This window comes from Gobius niger (assembly GCF_951799975.1).
Source record: "Gobius niger genome assembly, chromosome: 8".
Lineage (NCBI taxonomy): Eukaryota > Metazoa > Chordata > Actinopteri > Gobiiformes > Gobiidae > Gobius > Gobius niger.
The window spans coordinates 11,204,255-11,225,455 of NC_136859.1; the positions used below are offsets into that span (position 1 = coordinate 11,204,255).

A 21,201-nucleotide genomic window follows, 5' to 3' on the forward strand; every position below is an offset into this window, starting at 1 on the left:
CTGGACGAAATGCTGAACTACCGTAGATATAAATACAACCGAACAAACCTTGATATGAAACTCACCAGACCACGTTATGAGGTAGTAGCTGTATTTTAATTGATTGACCACACAAATCACCCAACCCCTTTGTACCAATGTCAGCTACAGAAGTTACAATTCTTTTCAAGAAAGTCTCACAATTCAGTCGAATGCTCAAAATAAATGGTGTAATTATAACAATGTGCTAATACTGTGAGGTTTGTGCATGATTTTTACTACCTTACAATAAAAATAAAATATTGAAAGATCAAGCACACAAACCTAACCATCACATCACACATTGGTCGACTCAGTCACTTGAAGCGGTTGGCAAAACATTTACAGTATGGTTTGTAATGGCGCTGACTGAGGGCAGCTGCTGTAGTGTCTCATAACTAAAACAAAATATAAAAAAAAAGAGCACCAAAGATTACTAAAACAGCTAACTACGGTTATATATATGTAAAAAAGCAACAAAACAAAAAAACACATCATAAATACATTGAAACCATGTAGTTCCTTCAAGCACACTGCTATAGACGAAGGATGTAAACCAGAAGCACCAAATGTTAAGAGATGGGGAAAACAATCTAAAAGTTAATGAAGAAATAATCGTTTTGTTTCTTTATGAATACGCCAGGACATTAACATGTTTTTACTTTCTCTTTCTGTCTTGGGAGCACCGAGGGCAATACCTGTAAAAAACGACATTGTTAGAGATCAAGCATTAAATAAAAGGGAGTGCACAGTTGATCTGTCATTTATATTTGATATGTTTTTACCATTTGCCTCTTGGTTTGGTGGTCAGGCCCACACATGCAAAATGGAACCACTCAATGGAGCACTAGAAACAGAAGAGAAAATGAGAAAGGCATTGATTATTGTGACAAAGTGGAAAGGCTTGTTGCACTACGGATCCATGTTTCCAATAGCAGAGGGTTTTACCACAGAACAGAAAACTCACGTCAGTGTTGTCGCAGCCGATCATCTCCCCATAAGACACCTGATGACACAGGCAGTAAGTGGGCTCGTTCGGATCCACAGGCATGTCCAGCACGTCAGACGGGTGCACATTTCCAAAGTTGGTGGAAGGGCTATTGAACTCCCCTCTGACAAAAACGCACAAGCCAGAAGAATTAAAATAAAAGCTTCATTTTTAATTACCTCTAAGGAACCAGAGAATGAAAGACAGGGCTTACGGTTGGAGCAGCTTCACTTTCTTCTGTGCAGTCTTTGGGCTGCCATCTTCATCGGAGCTCTTCACTTTAGACCGAGTTTTGGCTGTTTTCTTTTCTTTCTGTCTCGTCTCACCTTGATTTAGACAAGGTACAAAACGCAGATGAACAAAAGTATATTGCTTTTTAAAAATGCAGTAAAATAAGTTTCTTTTACTTCCTAATGTAGCTTCAAAAGCGGGCAGACCTTTCTTTCCTTTACTCGAAGCGGAATCATAATCCGTGCTCTCAATCTGCTTCTCTTTTAAATCGGCCTCAAAGCGAGCAAGGTCAGTGTCAAGACGCCTGATGTGTTTATCGACCTGAAATATGGCACATATTAGAAATGTGGTATCAGCAAAGGAACAACATACTGTAAACTTAAATCATGGCTTGACATTAACACTAGCCAACCCGGAAACAGACGAGGCACTTTGATGATTTGATTTGCTGGACTTTCTACTCTTTTAACAACTGGCTGCACTGGTGGTTTATAATTTAAAACTGTAATATGTTATCAATGGAGGGAATTCGATCATTACTGAAATAAAAAACTAATTGTAATACTAAGTTTGCATACGTTCATACTTGTATCATCAAATATAAAATAACATTTGTGTGATATAATAAGGGTTTTAGACCCACTGGTTTCGTGAGCTGATCAATTGGTTTAGCTCAATGAGGTCAATTTTTTACCCCCTCAGCCAAATTTTGCCAAAGTGTACTGTCTATATAATGTATAATGTGGTGTCTGTCTGTCCACAATTAGGGGGAGACTGGAGTTGGTTCCAACAGTTTTTGGAGTTGGTTGAAACAGAGCTACAGAAAGTGAAAATCATGCATATGATAAAGCAAACCCAAATATAAAAATGTATCAGATTTAGTGGAAAAATAAAATAAAATCCACAAAAACATGACCTGATACAAAAAATAATAATAATTTCAGATTCTGTATTGTTTCTAAATCAGCAAAACATTTTATAGACATCAGACTCTCTTAGTTTCCCCAGCAAGCAATGTGTTTGAAGATTTTAAATTTATTTGCCCCTTGAAATAAAATCTTTTTAGAAAATGTTGATGCAGGAAGAGTGCCTTGGCCTAAAACTACAGGGTTAAAGGGTTTATAATCTAAAATAAAACCCAAATAATCCAGTATATTTAGATATGAGTGTGGTATTTGAATACAATGTTTTCTGGTAAATCAAAAAATTCACTTCAAGTCAAAAAACTAAACACCCATTTTTAAGAAGGGAAACGTTGTACTTGTACTTCGATTAAAATGACAAAGCGTTACCATCTCATAGGTCTGCATCGCCAGTTGCACTTTGTCATCTCCAAACTCCTTGCATTTGCTGTAGGACTGTTGAATCTGCCGCAGGATGGAGAGCTTTTGTTCAGAGGAAAGAGTCCTGGCATTGGATGTGTATTCTTTAGCCAACGAGTCGATCTGTGACTTAAGATCTGAAATGTGCAAACGGACAATGACGTTTTCAAAGGCATTCTTTTGTGTGACTTTGGTGATGAATAATTTTCTCACCTTCTGTGCGCTGGTCTAGATCTCTCATCAAATTGAAGTTTCTCTGCAACTCAAAGGGCAAGTTTTCAATGCCTGCGGGAATGACGAAAAACAACCAATGAAAGGTTTGATGATTAAATGCCTCACATACCATCATACTGTAGCTAATATTATAGATATTTCAACCCCCAGTTACCTATTTATCAGCTAATCTTTTCCCGACACAAGACTAGGGGCTGCCATAATGACATCAATTTGGAAACAGATGCCACTTGACTTCACATGGCTTTGTTAATTAGGGAAATTAAGTACAGCTTTATTATTGATTATTTATGATCGCGATGTCGTAACGTTCTGGGCTCACGTCGTGTGGTAGGCAATTTATGCTTAGGGTTTTGATTTGATCTCTATCTAGGCCTGGTGGTACTTGGAAGGTCCTTTGTTTGAGAACCACTACATTAAATGAACTGAATAGTGTCATGGAAGAAAAAAAGAATGTTAACAAACTTTAAAATGTTTACTCTTCTGTTCTGACACACCGCAAAGACGATCATTCATGGCACATCCAGTGGGGGGCGTATTCCATCAGTATGGACTTCAATAAAAATAGTAAAAGTACAGTAGAAATCACTTTTGACTATCAGTATTGACAATCAGGACTCAATATGGCACCGGTCTGTCCACAATGGTGATATTTACGCCAAGATCTAACAGAAGTTTGCGTTAACTAAACCAATAATAATGTTGGCTTGAAATTGCATCATCATTATTATTATTACCAAATGTCATAAATTGTTTTTGTAGGCTAATGCAGAATTTGTGAACTAAACTGAACTTGATCAGGTATAGGGGCAACCAAAATTGTGATTCCAGGGTTTCCCACCCTTTTTCTAGTGAATATACTTCTATTTGTGAAACATGGTGGAAATATTCCCCAATAAAAAGTAAAATTATCATTCCAACAGATTTTAATCAAGAGTCCACATTTCCTTTAACATTGAAATCAAGTATTAATTTCCATAAAATTAAAAACAGACCAAAATAGTATTTTATTCACATTTTCATTAGAGTAAAGGTTGATTTTTATGTTTTATGCTTCATGTTGCACGATCAAGCAAACAAAAAAATAATCTTAGTTGTCAACCTGTTCATAATCATGGCAATAAAACCAATTCTGATTCTGACTGTAATGTGAAAACAAGGCTGCAAATGTCATTTCCATCCTGTTGCCATTTTATTGTGAGAACATTTTGAAACCTCAAACTGAATGTTTTAAAATTCAAGAACCCACTCGTCAATACCTTCGGGCATGACGTTTTTTAATTTACAATAAAGAGATAACATAATAATAAATCATAACAATAAAAAAACAATAACACTTCACGTTCTTCACGCAAGGGCAGTTAGGTAAACATATTATAATGGAATAAAAGTACATAAAAGGACAGTAAAATGCAGCTGATTATTGAAATAATTACTTAATTTAATTTACAAACAAACATCTTTGCCGAATAGAAACCCATCACACGAACACACAAGCGAACGCCCTAAGAGTGACAGGAAATAAAATGCCTAAAAACAACACACACAATAAATAGAAAGGCCAGTGGGACAAATGGCTTATCAAAAGTAGAACAAGCATAGTCTTTTGTTAACCAGATGTTGATGATGAATAGCCAAGACATGATGAATGAAACACGCACTAGCTACATGTTAGCGTTAGCCTTCGCTGTGCGTTAGCACGGACACAAATATCTTTCCGAAGCGACATAAATACAATACATTTAGGGTCATGTTCACATTCGCTTGTTTCACAAAAGACTACGAAATGTATTTAAGCGATGCTTTTTTTCATCGTGGTTTCCATTTTAGCAAGTTGCCCACCACAGACATCGTCAAAATACTCGGTATCGTTGTCTTTGGCTGGCATTGAGCAGCCGCGTCCGCAGAAAAGCTTTGTCCATCCGAATTAGAGAAAGGACTCTAGTCACGTATCCTCCCTCACAAATCAAGAATTACTTATAACCATAACAAATCGTGAGCTGAATGTGTGCTAAAATAGCTTACTGTCCAAATAATGCTCCAGATACATCCCAGCCGCCATCTTGAAAAATGTAAACAACGCAGCTTCCGGTCAAAACAAACGGTCTCAATTTCCTTTTTATGGATTCGAAATGAATAAAAATACATTATTATGCATTGATGACGTTTTATTTAAAACCTTTAGAGGAATAGTTATACATTTCATTTGTATAAAATTACATCTAATGTATGTTGCATTTACAACTACAAAAAAAGAGAAAAAAAAGATGAGATTAAGAAGTTGGACATTTCACTTGATATTTTTGTATCAACATACAAAATTACAAATATCATATCAGCGCCTGAGGTCAGGTTTATCCTGCTCTTGACAAACAAGAAAAAGTAATAGAATACTACAAATTAGACCCAGCAATCTCAGCAAAAAATGGATGATCACTACTATGGAGTATTATTTCTAAAAGCAAATAAAGTCACTCCAAACCAAGGTCGACTTTTGTTAAAGTACATTAACACTATGAGTGTTCTGCTTTCTCCAACAAGTTCTTCAGCTTTCTGAATTTATTCTTTCCAATTCTCTTATTTGCTTTCATGGGTGTTTTTCTAACCTTACTGATTTTTTTCTCAAACTTGCTTTCTTCTTTTTTCTCGGGCTTTCCTTCCTGTGCTGTTTTTGCTCCAGCCACTTTGGACTTTGATCCTTGTACAGTCTTCATATCAGATTTTGAAAGTTTTGCCTTTTTGGCTCCTGGTTGTAAGTCTTTCTTTCCAGCTGTTTTCTTGTCTGACTTTCCATTTGTTTGGGCCTTAGACGGTGAAGAGGCTCCTTTCACCGGGGCAGTGCTGACCTTGATCTGATCAGTAGATTTCTCCTCTGAGGAGGTGTCTGCTGTGGCATTATCAGCTCCCACCATCTCCTCTTCTAAATCACACAGCAATTCAGTCATTGTTTTAAAATCATTAGAAAAGTACACATTTATAGATTAATATTTGCAATGCTGTTACCTTTTCCTGACGTAACGGTTGGAATTACATTGGAGAATTTTTTTAGTTTAGCAACAAAAAATCCATCCATGTTGTGAGAATGCGGATAAAATCTTCGGGTGAGGCGCAGCGTGGGGTGGAATCTGCGTTCTTTGAACCTAAGAAAATTATTTAATAATTCAATTAAATACATTTAAAAAACAGTCTGTTAAAAGATATCTCAGTTGCCGACATTATGTACCTGGTGAAGCCCTCGCTGCCAAAGTCGTGCCCAGTGGGGACTAATTTTACATTTCTTTTTTTCAAAGCATAATCCACCACCCATTCATTTTCTTCAACCTGCTCAAAAACATGAGATTACAGTAATAAAAATGTTTGCGTTCTCAGAGCTTACATTTGTCATTTTACACACCATTATTGAACACGTGCAATAGATGAGGTATCCTCCAGTAGAAGACTCCGCATTGACAGAATCAATTGCTGACAAAATAAGTTCCTTCTGCAAATGAGCAGAGCGAAGGATGTCGGCCTCATCCTGTCGGCAAATAACAGACAAGTATGAGGACAAGAACTGAAACATTAAGACATGTGGGTCATTTCACAGAGGTTTTATATTGTGGGATTTGTGTTTCAGATCTTCGAATAAACTGGTGGACAAAGACTTTTCAAGACCCCAAAATGTCAAAACACCCCATATAAATTGGATGTTAAGAAAATCACAGTCACGATATCATAATGTCAAACTGCTATTGATACCACAGTGGAATGTACAAACTTAAGAACTGAATTTTTCCCATTCAGCATTTAACATGCTAACCAGTCAAGTTTAAACTCCCTAACCCATAATAAAAACAGACCAGAGCTACATTGGTGCTTACTTGAGATGTAAATCGGGTCTACACTGCAACCTTTTGCGACTGTTGACTGCCACAAAGGAGTTGTCACTTTGCCTTCTCGGACTATCTAAATGAGCGGTGTACTCATGGGTACACTTCTGTCCCTTTACAGTATTTGGCAATTTTGGCTACTAAATGGCAACGAAATTGTGAGCAAATATTGGGGTCGAACACACCCAAGACCCATTTACCATGGATATAAGACCAAATAGGCCGAAGACTTATTAAGATCTTCAATTTGGATTTATGAATTTTAGACTTTTTAATACCCTGTAGACCACAGTGGGGTGACTAAAGGGTCTGGTCACGCTGTGAGATCAGGCTACATTTGATGGGCAAACTTTGTTTCCAGCTCACAAAGGCCCTTCCGCAAATTCTTTATGTTCCCTTGAGTTAATTAAAAGCACGTCTCAACCGGAGTTCAAAGCTAGACATAGTTGATCGCCATATCTAAAACACACAGTACAGCATCATGGACGGTTTTTCTTTCACGTCACATTTACATTGTAGATCTATGGTGCCAAATTAACTTTTCTCTACTACAAGAAAACAATATGATTATCACCACTTGAATACTTTAAAACAGTGTTATAGACGCTTTCCAAAATGATTTCTACAGGTAAGCAAGAAATGCATTGTTCCAACCAGACACAGCTGGTGCTTATAAGCAAGCTTTGTTTTACACAACAATTTAGCTCAACATTCATTTGCCACTCTCACAAATGTGAAATGTTTATTTCTCCCTCGTCCAATAATGTGCAGCTGCACGTAGCTCCTCATTTATTAAACTAGTCCCAAGTGAACCACTCCAAACACCACTGCAGAAGTTGCCCAAGATCGGAGCGGCTTGGACTCCCTTCTGGGGTTCAGTTTAGGCTACTATAAAAAAACGCCCTAACCCACCCCATACTGCTCCTAACCCACCCCATACTGCTCCCCATCCAACCATCCATCCATCCATCCATCCATCCATCCATCCATCCATCCATCCATCCATCATCCGGGGCAGCAGTCTCAGCAGAGATGCCCAAACTTCCCGATCCACACACACCTCCTCCAGCTGTTCTGGGGGGGCCCCGAGGCGACACTAGGCCAGCTTGGAGACATAGGCCCACAAGCGTGCCCTGGGTCTTCCACGAGGCCTTGTCCCACAGAAAGCTTTACTACCAATAGTAAAGAACATAGTTTACCTTGCTGGTCTTTACACCTGGATCTTTGGCAATAACACCTGTGCCTGAGCAGGGTGCATCAAGCAAGACTCTGTCAAATCCACCCATAACCTGTTGGCGCACAATTAACCAGTTATAAAATCACAATGTAATCTCAGCTCTCTTTAGATGTATTTAATCCTGAAAATGCTTTACCTTTGGAAACTGCCTGCCATCATAGTTGGAAACAACAGTGTTTGTGACGCCCAAGCGGTGGATGTTCCCCACAACACTTTTCAGCCTATCGGCATTAACATCGTTGGCCACTATAACCCCTGTGTTTCGCATGAGTTGTGCTGGGGACATGATTATATCGGTAAATAGATGATAACGTGGGCAGCACAGTGATTATATTTTAATCAACAGCAGGTCTTACCGATATAGGTGGTCTTTCCTCCTGGAGCTGAGCTCATGTCCAACACATATTCCCCTTCCTGTGGAGAAAGTGCCATGACCGGCAGTAAGCTGGATGCTCCCTGCAACATATACTGACCAGCCAGATACTCAGGAGTTGCACCTAAAAAGAAATAGTTCGATTTTAATCTATTTGAAAAGACTAATGTACAGGACAATTGTAAAACTCACCAATAGGAACTGAGGAATCATAGATGACTAAACCCACTTTGGACCATTTACCCAAAGGGTCCAGGTTTACTCCTCTGTTGATTAAGGCCTAAAGCAAAACCACACATATATAAATACATAAACAGCAGTGTTCTATGAAAAACAAATCTTCAAATAAAAAGTATTACCTGCGCAAGGTCTCGCCTTCTTGTTTTCAGTGTATTTGTTCTAATAGTAACCGGTCTGTGAATTTCATTCGCTTCAAGGAAGTCGACCAACTGTAAAGTAACAAAACAGATTATGATCCATATTGACCTTTATGCAGATATAAAATTATGGCCTTACTTACCTCTGAAAGTGGAAACAGGTCCATTAATTTTTCGATAAGGTAGTTGTTGTAGCTGTAGTATGTGCAGAGGTCTTTCTTCAGAAGTGTGATATAATCAGATCTATCTTTGCCTTCCTCTCTTTTTGTTGCAAAGTTACATAAAACATCAATGTTATCCTTAATTCTTTGATAGATCTGCTTCAAGTCTAAAGGCAGGACACCTAAAACACAAAAGCAATTTTAGTAAAAAACAACAACAAAAAAAGGGACAGATGAACTAAAACACCACCGGCACATTATTCATTTACCTTCTCTCTCACTCTCTTCAGCTTTGGGGAGCCTAAATGTGTCCATTTCATCGATGTTTGTTTGAACTGTGTCCTCCTCCTCGGAATCAGAGTCGGCCTTTCCCTCCTCATCATCGTCATCATCATCATCTTCATCTTCATCACTTTCAGGACTCACAGATTGTTTTTGCTTCTTCTCCTTTTTTGCTGCTCGCTCAATAGGAAGAAGCTGGGGAAAAAAAGATTGACTTGAGGATCATTTTTTTTATTATTACTGTGTAGAGGAACTCACTAAACTTTGTCTGTAAAACAAGAAAGCCAAGAACCCCAGTTTTATCATCCTGGCCCATGCATCTTATGTGCTTCAGCAGGGATTAGTAGAGATAATTTGGTCACTCATACTGTTCCTTGATCCTCCACAGACATGTCTGCTTACTACAAACTATATAATAAGTTGTTTCCGACATATGTAATATCAACTTAATATATCGCATATATATCGTATTAGTTAGTTGCATCTTGTAAGAAATGGCCACAATTATAACTTTTGACACAACTTTGGTCATCATTGTTTAAACTTTTTGAACAGCAAATACTACTACATCAGTTATAAACACTGTACCTCTTCACCATCGCTTTCTTCTTCCTCTTCTTCATTGCCATCTTCTTGTGTGCCGTAGTCATCGACCATTTCATCATCATCGTCATCATCATCATCATCTGCCTCTTCTTCTTCTTCTTCTTCTTCATCCTCCTCCATTTTGGTAGCTAGACTCTTTTTCTTGCCTTTTGTAAGTTTTTCTTCCCCTTCATCCTCATCCAATTCCCAGTGCTCATCGCTGTCATCATCTTTTTCTGGTTCTTCAATTTTTCGCTTTCTATTTGCTGGTTTCAGCCACTTATTATTTTCATCAGTGAATCCTGTAATAAGAACGGATGTTTGTAGTTACACATTTAGGAAGCAAAACAACTAACAAAAGTGCCATATTTGATCAAATACATTAGGGATTAAGTCAAGAGAGGATATTGTTTACCCTTTGCTGGCTTCTGGGCAACAGCTGGCTTCTGGGCAACAGCTTTGGGCTTTTTATCTTGACTTCTTTTAGCCGCCCTGTGAGAAAGCACATGACAATAAAGTTATACTCATCCAGAGTAACACTGAATGATCCCTGGTGGACAAAACAAAGCCACTTACCTTTTCCTGCCCCTACTGGAGAGTCGTTTTGCTCCGTTGTCCTCTGTACAAATAATGCAAGAATTTATAAGTGAAAGGTTAGAACACACAGAAAGGTTAAAGTATTTGTATTTTAGAAGTTTATCATTTGGTGAAATAAAAATATATGCACCATCCGTCAAGAACTTGGCCAGTTCTGTCTCGGCTCCTTGTTGTTTCCTTGTCTTTTTTCCAGGCCCTCTCTTCACATGAGTCGTTGGGTCCAGTTTTCTACCCATGGCTAAAATAAAGCAAAAAATAAAAATAATAAATAGGTCAATACAAAGACAGCCACACAAAGCACGACAAATAAAGAAAACTATAATTTGATCGATTTTTCGGCACCAGCTTCGACCATGACTGATCTGACAAGCAAATTTCACCAACACAGCTTAGATTAAGCATTACTTAATTTCAGCTAATAACGCTATAAATAGACTACACTGATTGACAAATGTTACTTCAACTGATTCACTTCTTCTTAATATAAATGATGAGACAATTATACAGACCTGTTTTGGTATGTAGAGTACACGTTTCGACGAAAAGCCACACGTGAAATTTCTACTGCACGATGAGCAGGCGAACATCCGGCGCACTCTGATGACGTACGAATGTGATTTTCAAAGAAACCAAATAAATAAAAATAATACAGCCATGATGATGTCTAGTTGTTGTATATGGCAATGGATTAATACCTATATATTATATATTATATTATATATATTTTTAAAAGGTAGTTCGGTCAGCGTGGTTTGGCGACGTTTATGTGACGTTTAAATTATGCGACACATCAACCAAAGCAGTTTTCCATCATGGAGGCTGTGAGTAACAAGCGTGGTCTTGAACATTTGGATGAATATGAACCCAAACCAGCCAAACATCTCCGTAGCCTTCATGACCGTATGGCTGAGAGGCGACTGGTAGTTATTCTGGAAGGTGCCTCGTTAGAGACAGTCAAGGTAAAGACGTCACAGAGACATGGGAGTGTCGTGATCTAACTCTGCTCTGTAACTACCACTCAACTTATGTTTGCTCTTTCAGGTCGGAAAAACATTTGAGCTGCTAAACTGTGATCAGCACAAAAATATGATTATAAAAAGTGGAAGAAATCCGGGACATATAAGACCAGACATTACCCATCAGGTTGGCTTGTGTTTTGTTTGTATTTAGGTGTCAGTCAAACTATGACTGCCCTGTTTCCTGCTGAATTAGGCGACGTTTTATATAAAACATCGTGTGTTTTGTATGAAGCAACAGCAGTGTCCTTGGTGGAATTAGAGTGATGTAGGACACGAAAGGGAGACAGTTCAGCTTCCTGACTGCCTGGTGGATGAACAGCTGTTCTTCAGTCAACTGGACCTGACTTTTCTAGTCTCTTCCATTAATGAGTAGAGCAGGGTACATTTCCTGAATGGAGAGGAGAAGGGCACTATTGATCTTCTCAGCTGCTCTCACTATGTGCTGGAGGCTCCTACTACTACAGGAAGCAGAGCATGCACTATACCACATAGTGATGTAGCTGGTCAAGATGCTCTTGTATTTATCGATGCACTGGCAAATTTGATGAGCAAAATATAGCACCGTATTTTTGCCTGTGCCCTTTATTAATTAAAAAAAAAGATGAATGTATTGTACACCACTAAAGGACACATTTTAATTATTCACAGTGTTTGTTGATGCTGATGGACAGCCCACTGAACAGAGCAGGACTGTTGCAGGCTTATATTCACACAGAGAAGAACGCCTTAATAGAGATCAACCCACAGACACGCATCCCGAGAACCTTTCCCCGCTTCTGCGGCCTAATGGGTAAATATTACTCACACACCAAGTTTATCCTTGTAATCCATTGTATAGTGTAGTAACATTCTGGTATTTATTTCAGTTCAGTTGCTCCATAAGCTAAGTGTACGGGCGGCTGATGGTCCTCAGAAGCTATTGAGAATGATCAAAAACCCAGTGTCAGACCACCTTCCCCCTGGCTGTCCTCGCATTAGCACCTCTTTCTCTGCCGGAGAAGCTGTCTGCCCTCGAACATTGGTGCCTGATGGACCAGCCGCGGTGGTCATTGGAGCATTTGCACATGGAGCAGTGAGTCGTTTGTAATTTCATGCTGCACCTTTAACTTAAAGGCTGATGTTTTGAACTAAATCTTTCTGTGATCGGCATTTCACATTACCAAAATATTATAAAAATATATCTATTACTAGTTTTTGATTGTAAATAAAGTCCTGTCTCTGATCATAGCTTTTTTTCAGTGACAACAGTTGTTAAAGGAATAGGCCACCGTTTTTACATACTGAGATATGCTCTTACCTCACTTTAGCCGAGTTAATATATCCCCGTCTGGTCTTTGTCCGTGCGCTCTGCCACGATAGAAGCTACCAAGCTCTTCCACGTGTTCCCTATTTAAATAGGGAACACGTGGAAGAGCTTGGTAGCTTCTATCGTGAGCTTTTTTGGAGCTATGTGACATGTGGGAGAGGCTGCGTATGTGCTCCGTTTGCGTGACAGAGCGCACGGAAAACTGAACTTTTATATTTTTTATTTGTCAATTCAAAGCGTGAACCCTTTTTCTTTTTACCTCTCCTGTCATATAAGGAGAATATAACTAAATTAACATAATGACCCATGTCTTTTCATCTGTCCTTTTTTCCAGGTGAATGTGGACTACACAGAAAAGACAGTTTCCATCAGTAACTACCCACTGTCTGCTGCATTGACCTGTGCAAAGATGTGCTCAGCCTTTGAAGAAGTGTGGGGTGTCCAATGACAAAACACAGATACTGCCTGTGGACTGGTGTTTATCAAATCAATACAGTGGACTTTTCCCCTAATGCCTGCTTACAACAATATATAATCTTTTTACTGTGTCTTTTCATATAAAAAGGATATTTCTCTGACTCAATGGTGTATCAACAAATATTATTAGTTGAATCATGGGTACACATAACACAGACAACTCTCCTTGCACAAGTGTTTGTAGCTTATATTTGAGCCTCCATCTCCAACACTGTAGTTTCACCACAAAAACATACGCGACTTGCCTAAGATGAGTATACTTGATGAGGGTCTCTTTGGAGTTGTCTGGATTCCATTTTTCTTGTGTTCTAAATCTAATGTTTGTCCCGACTCCTGGCAAGACGAACTGAAGTCCCAATGGTCGTAAAATGATTAAATTGGAGGATTAACCTGTAGTGAGGTCAGAGCTGCAGTTCTACTTCTGTTTCTACACCCTCCATAATGTGAGTAAGTGAGTGATGCTAATGTTATGTCATTTTAATTGTGTAGGACTGCAGATGAGAATGAGCATAGTGCTGATCTGGTGCAGCCATCTTTGTAACTGCACACAGTCCTTTCAATAAACAAATAAAAATAAAAAACTAATAGAGGATAGGATACTGCCTGGAGTGACATTTAGTACTTTGTGTAATGCACTAGCACAAATTGCAATAACTTGAAAGTATGTTTGGAGTTGTCCAATCCACAGCATCACAGCTCCTCTTCATATAAGTGTGTTGTAAGTTTTTGTGTTATAAGTTTATATACGTCTTTGTGTTTATAATAAGGTTATATAGGTTTTTGTGTTTATAATAAGTGTGTTTATAATAGTATCGCTTTTTGTGTTATAAGGTTATATAGGTTTTTGTGTTATAACAAGGTTATATAGGTTTTTGTGTTTATAATAAGTGTGTTTATAATACGTTCATATAGGTTTTTGTGTTTATGAAATCCAATTTGTTTCCACATGAGTCCTCACCTGGGATTGGGAGACTTGATTTCAAGCCTCATTCTGATTGGTCCATATGTGCTTTCACGTGCAAATAATAGGCTATACGCACGAGGGGCATCTTGGTAGCGTCAGTGAGTGAACTAAAACAAACACATCCACGCTGGTACTGAACAGCCATGAAGTACAGCCATGAGGACGCTGTACTTGCGGTAAGAAACCAGAAACACACCGATGGTTCCCGGGTTATACATGTGACTTTTCTGGAGAGGGTCACGAACTTGATCTACTTCTTCACCAGCGCCTTATTACCATAAAACCTCATTTTTTCGGATGCCCCAGTAAAACAGTCATAGAGATCAGTGCGTAATCATATGACTACTTTGTCTACTGTAGGTCTATCACAGAATGTAGCTAATGCTTATTCTAGACAACACGTTTTTACAAATATTTATTGATAAATAGCCTAAATTGTTTACAACAACAAATGATGTACAATATTTACAAAGAACAAAATACTAATATCCTACTGAAGTTACCACAAGTACTTAACTTTCTTTTTGCACTACTATTTCAAGCCAATCCTGTGTCAGCTCAACATGTTTTAAAATGATGTTTATCGCCGGGGCAGTGCAGATGATCACACAGCGGAGAGTTTGCGCACAATACTTTAACCAGAAAGGAGGGCTCCAGGGGCATGAAGTCCTGGTGCGGATCCGAATCACAGATTATCTGCGGGAAACAGACACAGCGTTCATGAGGAGTCACACTTTAGGTATGAACCATAATAATGAACTTATGCTGCCACCTACTGGCGGTCACTGGGAAGGAGTTATTTCCTACTTATTCTCTTAACTTCCATCTGAACTGAGCACTTTTTCTCCAGTTTGACTTTACCCAAATCTAAAAGCTTCTTGGAAAAAGTGTAAAAAAAAAAAAAAAAAAAAAAAAAAAAAAAAGCAGCAACAAAACAAAAAAAAATTGACAAAAAATTATAAAAATGTGACAAAAAACAAACAATAAAAAGTGACAAAAACCCCCCAACAAAAATGTAACAAAATAAACAACTAAAATGTGACAACAAACAACAACAAAAAACGCATCAAGAAAGTAATAAAAATGTGACAAAACCAAAAAAATGGACAAAAAACAAACAATAAAAAGTGACAAAAAACCCAAACAAAAATGTAACCAAAAAAACAACTAAAATGTGACCAAAAAAAAAAAACGCATCAAGAAAATAATAAAAATGTGACAAAAAATAAAATAAAAAATGTGACAAAAAACAAAAAAAATGACAAAAAATAATGAAAATGTGACAAACAACAAAAATGTGACAATAAAACAATAAATAGTTGACCAAAAAAAATTCAACTAAATACAACAAAAATGTAACAAAAACAGCAAATATGAGATGTGAAAAAAGTGACATCAACGTGGCAATAATGTGAGGAAAAGGATCCGTTGTGTATGTTTTGGCTATGAGGTGTTACTCTGACCTATATAACTGTAAGCTCCAGTCGAGAAGCTTTTAGATTTGAGTAAAGCCGAACTGGAGAAACTGCACTCGGTTAAGGCGGAGGGTAAGATGCTAAATGAAATGGTCCAATAGAGCGCCCATCTCAGTTATAATGTGTAAATGAAAAATGTTGATGTTTTCTTTGGTTTGCCTGGTGTACTTGTAAAGTGCATAGAAATGTATTTATTGAGTGATCCTTTTGTTTGGGGTACTGTTTCATTGCTAATTTAAATGCCTGAAAAGTAGAGCCAGTCAAACCTGTGAGAAAGCAGTGAGGAACAGGCGCGTGTGTGAGAATCCAGACAGTGATGTGTCACTCGAGTTATCCTTTAAACTCTGGTGATACGCCTGAGGACAAAAGATGAATTACTGCATTGTAATGACTGTTCCATAGAAGCTGTGCCCGTAGCTCCATTCTGTACCTGCAGTGCGACCTGCAGGGCCGAGTACTGCACCCACACCTCCTGCTGCTGTGCTGTGGAGAGAGACGTGTTTCCCGCGATGCTCCTGTTTGTTACACTCAGGTAATGAGTCCACACACAGTCTGCCACTACATGCACATTCTTACTTTGGGCATGAACTACAACACACGGACAACAACGGAACAGCAGGTCATTTTCTTATTGTGAGACATCGCTTTAAATAATATACAGCGGGGGGGAAAGTGAGTACACCCTTTAGAATTTCTTACATTTCTGCCTAAATTGGTCATAATTTATTTAAATAATGTTATGGCCAAGAAAAATATGATATGTAATTGTTTGTGGTATTATTTTAAAGAGGCTCGATGCAAGTTGGCCATTTTATACTCACTACTGCCACCTCAGGTCTTACGTGTAACTGCAGTTTCTATATTAAGCTTGTGCACGGCAATTTGGACCTGAAGCAACACTTTTTTGAGTGACTGTGCAGGATTTTAGAGGCAGTTGTGGTGAATAGATCTGGGCTCATTCTACACATTAGGACATTGCTGGAATATGTAGGGGGAGGAAAATACATAATTTTAACATTTTTAAACTCCGTATAGTCCCTTTAAGCAGTTGAATTGCAGTTGTTGAATAATTCTTGTGATATTGATAAAGATCAGACCACATTTTATGACCAATTTAGGCAGAAATGTAATGAATTCCAAAGGGTGTACACACTTTTTTCCTCCCACTGTTGAACTTACTGTCAGGAAGCAGCAGGTGTAGTATATCTTTTGCAATAAGGAAACCAATAACTCCATAACTGTAAGCCCTATGAATATAAAAAAAAAACAGGGGTGCCATGAGGCCAGTGAACGTAGTAAACACAAAAAAAGTTGAATAGTTTACCGTGGATAGGTGGGATGGAACAGTGGAGGGACAAACATTCCCAGTGGAAAAAACAGCTCATTCCCACGGAGAACCGGCCTAACAGACAGGCTGGTGGAGACAAAGTAATGAAGCTTCGAGAAATACGTCGCTTTCATGTTTCTTTCACATGACACACATCACACTTACATATCAGCCGCCTCACTCTGCTCTGCCAGAAGTTTAATCCTCCTTTTTTGCCACAGAGAAAGGAGTTGGGCATAGTTCCAAAAGAAGTTTGTGCCCACTGTTATCTGCAAATACAACGCAGTGATGGGACGGCGCAGTGTTGGGATTTTTTTTTCTACCAATAAGTATTTGGTTTGGTGTACCTCGGAAACAAACAGGTCAATTTCTGCTCCATCGGAATTCTGGGAAGTCCATAGTCTGGGAGTGAGGGATTGGACCTGAAATTATAGTATTCCAGATGCTCAGTTGCTTTACCGTTTCATTACGACTCCCAACTAACTACTGTCTTTTACCTTTTCCAAAACAGTCTTGCGAGTCTGTTGATTCGCCCACTGGAGGCCGCGGAGCGCTGACTTCACAGAGGAGAAAACGTTTTCAATAACCTCTGTGGCCTGTAGAGTGCACCACATCCATTCAGTTTATTGTAATTCAGTGAGATACACCCATTCCCCAGCCTCGTCCCGACCTGTGCATGTGCCGTCCTCTCATTTAAAAGATGCGTGAGAACTGAGTCGAATCCTCGTTCAGTCTCCAGGACACAGCTCTTCCAGCGAGGCTCCAGCTGCTCCATCTGTTTAAACAGAGGACTTTATCTGCCAGGGTTTTTAGGGGCCAGTGAGATGTAGAGCAGAAGTGTCTTACTGTTTCAGTGAATCTGGAGTCCAGGGCAGGCATCATCGAGTGCAGCAGATTGAGGAGCATAAAGGTCTGAAATGGTCCACTAAGTGAGGAGAAACACGCTGTTTTAATTAAAAGCTCATTACATGATTATAGTAGTTAGACCTTTGGTGTCTTTGGTGTTAAGCCGGTCACGATTATTATTATAGCGACTTATCGTCCAATAAATGACAGAAAAACAATATATTTTAAGCTCAGTATTTATCCTCAGTACAATCATGTACATTATTCCTTATTTTTTATCCTATTGTTGTTGATGATTGAACAATTTGACCCAAGTAAATTGTGTTTCATTGAGTTTGCCCACCATCTGATCTCTTATCTATGAAATTGACGCAGAGACGACTGAGATTTCCAGTTTTGAAAGTTAGTTTCAGTGGCGTCAGTGGGTCTCATTAAAGGTGCATTATGCAACTTTTTATGTGGAAAAAAAAGTTGATATTTGTGTGTATTTGACCTTGTAGCGACCCAGTGGCTGTATGAGTGGTCAACATGGGGCCTTTACTTTCCGTCACAGTGAGAGACCACTGTGATGGAAAGTAAAGGTGCCATACAGCCGCTGGGTCGCTACAAGGTCAAATACGCACAAATATCAACTTTAATTTGCATAAAAGCTGCATAAGGCACCTTTAATATATTTTATCACTATATTTGCCTAAATACATGAAACTTCAAATGCAGTTTTCGTGACAGGCTTATTTGGTGTTCCCGACCTCTTGCTGTGATCCGTCTTGTTTAACCATTTGCCGATAGTCCTGGACATTTGTATAATGTATTGTAAGTTATGCACCAGGACAGCATCATCCTCAGTGAGGGGCACTGGATCAAAAGCAGTTTGTAAACAGCTCAACCAGTCGATCATAGGAGCCTGGCTCTGCAAACATGTTTAGCGAAAATCAATAGAAAGTTCATGAAGAAACAGTGAGAGAGAATCAAAGTGTTATGTACCTGCAGGCTCCTGATGGTCAAGCGCTGGTACAGCTGTCGTTTAGCCACTCGATATTGCAGAGGTGCCGCGGCCACAGCCAGCTCAGACGACAGAGAGATGAAATTACCCACGTGATACAGGCTGCTGCTCGGTGCCGCCCCCAACAAAGCAAGGTACCTCTGACACAGAGCCAGGAAAGGACGAAGGGTCTATGACAGACGAGAAACAAAGGTTAGTGCAGGTAGCAATACAGTACAGTTATATAAGATGATGATGCCAACCTGAGTCTTTACTTGAGACTTTTCCATTTGGCTGTTCCATTCAATGGGGATGAGCAGTTCAGGCTGGTCTATCTGTCGCCAGAAGTTAGACGGATTAGTTATCCTGTTACATGACATATTTCTGCAGCATAGTGGTATTTACCTGTATATAATTTTGAATCCCACGAGTGGTTTCATTCGGGTCTTTGCCCACGAGGAGGTTGAAGAAAGGAAAGGTTCCGTAGTTTCTCATGAGCAGCCCCAGAGTGGAATTAAAATCACTCTGGTTCCATTGACCAGACACTGCCCAGCCTCCGAGCTTTAGAGAGAAGAAGAGCTCTGTTTCATGTTTATAAATCAGAGAGGAAAAAAAAATTACTCACATTTTGAATGAGGGTGAGGAAGGGCTCTGCTCCAGCTGTTTCTATGGACCTGGTGTCTAAACAGGATTGGTAGAACATCTTGGCTTTTTGTTCTGCAGAGCTGGATGAGCTCCCATTAGAATCTGACAAATATAATCAATGCAAAGTTAATTTAAATGAGTTTATTTAAATGTATAGTATAGGTCTGGTTTATTGTTTGCACCTAAAGTGTCCCTAAGGTACTGCAGCAGCAGACTTTTTCTGTCTGTAAATATCTCTTCTCTCAGTGGATGATCCATCTGCCCGGGGCTTTGTCTTTTGTTTTGGGGGTGTTCGTGAAGTTCACTCGGTCTCCCTCGGTTTGCGTCGGAGTGACAGGTGAACAGATAATAGTCACAGGGCCGTGCGAAAGGGTCAGCAGACATGGAGAGGTGAGCAGAGACCTGCAGGCAGGCTGCGGACGAACATGGAGTAGCTGCAAAAGAGGACGTGAGCCTTTAAGAGAAGCCACAATCCTGCTATGCAGTGTTAGTGTGATCGGTCTTACCAGGCTCTGCCGATTTATTTCCCGTGTTTTGACGTTTTTGTGCATAGTAAATCAGTCCAATAAGAAAAACACAGAGGCAGAAGCCTATCAAGAGGAGAGCGAACAGCCTGATCCGATGTGTCCGCAGTGAGGGCTCCTCTTCAGTCGATGGGTCTGGTTGTCTTTGGTCAGTGTTGCACTCTTGAAACTGGGACAGGACATCGAGTTGAGTCTGGGACTGCTGTTGCTGTTGCTGTAATAAGGAATAGCAAAAAAGGCCAGTATCAGGCTGTGACTGAGTGAACACAAGTTAAGATGAATAAGTAATGGATTATCTGGGTGCTACTGACATATTTTTTTCAAACCATAGATCATTTGAAATTGAATAATGTGAGAATTGGATATACGAAAAGGAAGTTAGTAAAAGGCTTTTCTAAACTTCAGAATGTTCAAGTTAGAGGGAGGGGCTAAACATAAACTCATTAAAATGACTACAATCAGCTGTTTCTGACAGGAAAGAGAACATATTTTTGTTGTCCAAAAGTCAAGGAGCACTCGTGGAAGCTAAAAATAAACTGGAACATGCAGTACAGTTTTCAAAGAAAACAATATGGCAATGCTTTCATCTCATGGTTGTTGAGAAAAGTTAATTTAAAATGTACTTCTTTGTCACAAAATACTGGGCTCAGTCACATTAACCAAAAACACCAGACCTACAGTGAAGTTTGCAGGTGGGAGCATCAAGGTGTGGAGCTTCACAAACACTTCAGAAAACTCTAAAAATGAACTTCAGAATAAGAAAATCACGCTGCCAGGAAGGCTCAACCAAACCCATCATCTGGATATAAGGTCAATGGAAACCATCTATGGGTTAATTTGATTACATGTTACATGCATCCAAAACCTCTATACCCAGAGCATGTAAAGGTGAACGTGGAACTTGGTTGCCTTAGATGCTTTTACAAACAACTGGCGAGATTTTAAATGTTACTAAACGAGACTTTGCATTCATTGTTTCAAATTGACATCAAACAAGTGGAAGAATATATGATCCTACCTCTTGCTCTGTTGGAATCTCAGGCATTTTCATCATAGGAGCAGTTTTCTTATTTTTCTATCCTGTTGCATTGTTGGTCATATATACATCCAAGCCGAGACCTCCTGCTGTTCTTTCGTCAAACAGCTATCATCTGAACTCTATCTCTCTTCATCACTGTCTTCTCCTATGACGTGATAAAAAACCCCTCCACAGCGTGTCCTGAAGGTTCTCCAGACCTGGAACAAAATGCTCAGGCCTCGGATGTGTCTTCAAACTCCTGTATGGATGTATGGAGGACTCTGGACTCCTCTCTTGATTTTCTCAGCAGTATAAAAATCCAAAAATGCAGCCCGTTAAGTTGT

The 21,201-nt window shown here is 39.2% G+C and overlaps 4 protein-coding genes across 7 annotated transcripts; 1 reads left to right on the forward strand and 3 right to left on the reverse strand.

Moving 5' to 3' along the window:
- Positions 1-89: 89 nt before the first annotated feature.
- Positions 90-4,877, reverse strand: ing4 (inhibitor of growth family, member 4). 3 transcript variants are annotated; one of them, XM_079561374.1, is made up of 8 exons: positions 4,819-4,877; positions 2,773-2,844; positions 2,530-2,696; positions 1,444-1,558; positions 1,221-1,332; positions 986-1,130; positions 804-865; positions 91-716 (listed from the first exon to the last, which is right to left on the reverse strand). In XM_079561374.1, exons 1-8 carry the CDS (start codon positions 4,853-4,855, stop codon positions 677-679), a joined length of 750 nt encoding a protein of 249 aa, XP_079417500.1. In that variant the 5' UTR covers positions 4,856-4,877; the 3' UTR covers positions 91-676. The 3 variants fall into 3 exon arrangements, with proteins under 3 accessions (XP_079417498.1, XP_079417500.1, XP_079417499.1); XM_079561373.1 differs by having other exon boundaries at positions 1,414-1,558; XM_079561372.1 differs by having other exon boundaries at positions 90-716; positions 1,221-1,558.
- Positions 4,878-4,968: 91 nt separating this feature from the next.
- On the reverse strand, positions 4,969-10,531 carry nop2 (NOP2 nucleolar protein homolog (yeast)). The gene is made up of 15 exons (XM_079561314.1): positions 10,405-10,531; positions 10,254-10,296; positions 10,093-10,169; positions 9,681-9,979; positions 9,080-9,287; positions 8,793-8,992; positions 8,632-8,721; positions 8,465-8,552; positions 8,256-8,396; positions 8,036-8,175; positions 7,862-7,951; positions 6,188-6,310; positions 6,017-6,114; positions 5,797-5,933; positions 4,969-5,713 (listed from the first exon to the last, which is right to left on the reverse strand). Exons 1-15 carry the CDS (start codon positions 10,508-10,510, stop codon positions 5,307-5,309), a joined length of 2,247 nt encoding a protein of 748 aa, XP_079417440.1. The 5' UTR covers positions 10,511-10,531; the 3' UTR covers positions 4,969-5,306.
- A 536-nt stretch (positions 10,532-11,067) lies between these two features.
- On the forward strand, positions 11,068-13,108 carry emg1 (EMG1 N1-specific pseudouridine methyltransferase). Its single transcript, XM_079561383.1, has 5 exons — positions 11,068-11,233; positions 11,316-11,417; positions 11,942-12,083; positions 12,160-12,365; positions 12,934-13,108. Exons 1-5 carry the CDS (start codon positions 11,087-11,089, stop codon positions 13,045-13,047), a joined length of 711 nt encoding a protein of 236 aa, XP_079417509.1. The 5' UTR covers positions 11,068-11,086; the 3' UTR covers positions 13,048-13,108.
- Positions 13,109-14,461: 1,353 nt separating this feature from the next.
- Positions 14,462-21,201, reverse strand: kel (Kell metallo-endopeptidase (Kell blood group)). 2 transcript variants are annotated; one of them, XM_079561335.1, is made up of 17 exons: positions 20,858-21,201; positions 19,498-20,047; positions 19,296-19,417; positions 19,076-19,231; positions 18,934-19,005; positions 18,673-18,861; positions 18,438-18,598; positions 17,689-17,767; positions 17,513-17,617; positions 17,340-17,438; positions 17,190-17,264; positions 17,008-17,111; positions 16,840-16,929; positions 16,695-16,762; positions 15,946-16,103; positions 15,782-15,871; positions 14,462-14,736 (listed from the first exon to the last, which is right to left on the reverse strand). In XM_079561335.1, the coding sequence occupies exons 2-17, from the start codon at positions 19,697-19,699 to the stop codon at positions 14,599-14,601; spliced, it is 1,908 nt and encodes a 635-aa protein (XP_079417461.1). In that variant the 5' UTR covers positions 19,700-20,047; positions 20,858-21,201; the 3' UTR covers positions 14,462-14,598. The 2 variants fall into 2 exon arrangements, with proteins under 2 accessions (XP_079417461.1, XP_079417462.1); XM_079561336.1 differs by lacking the exons at positions 19,498-20,047; positions 20,858-21,201 and having other exon boundaries at positions 19,076-19,251; positions 19,296-19,391.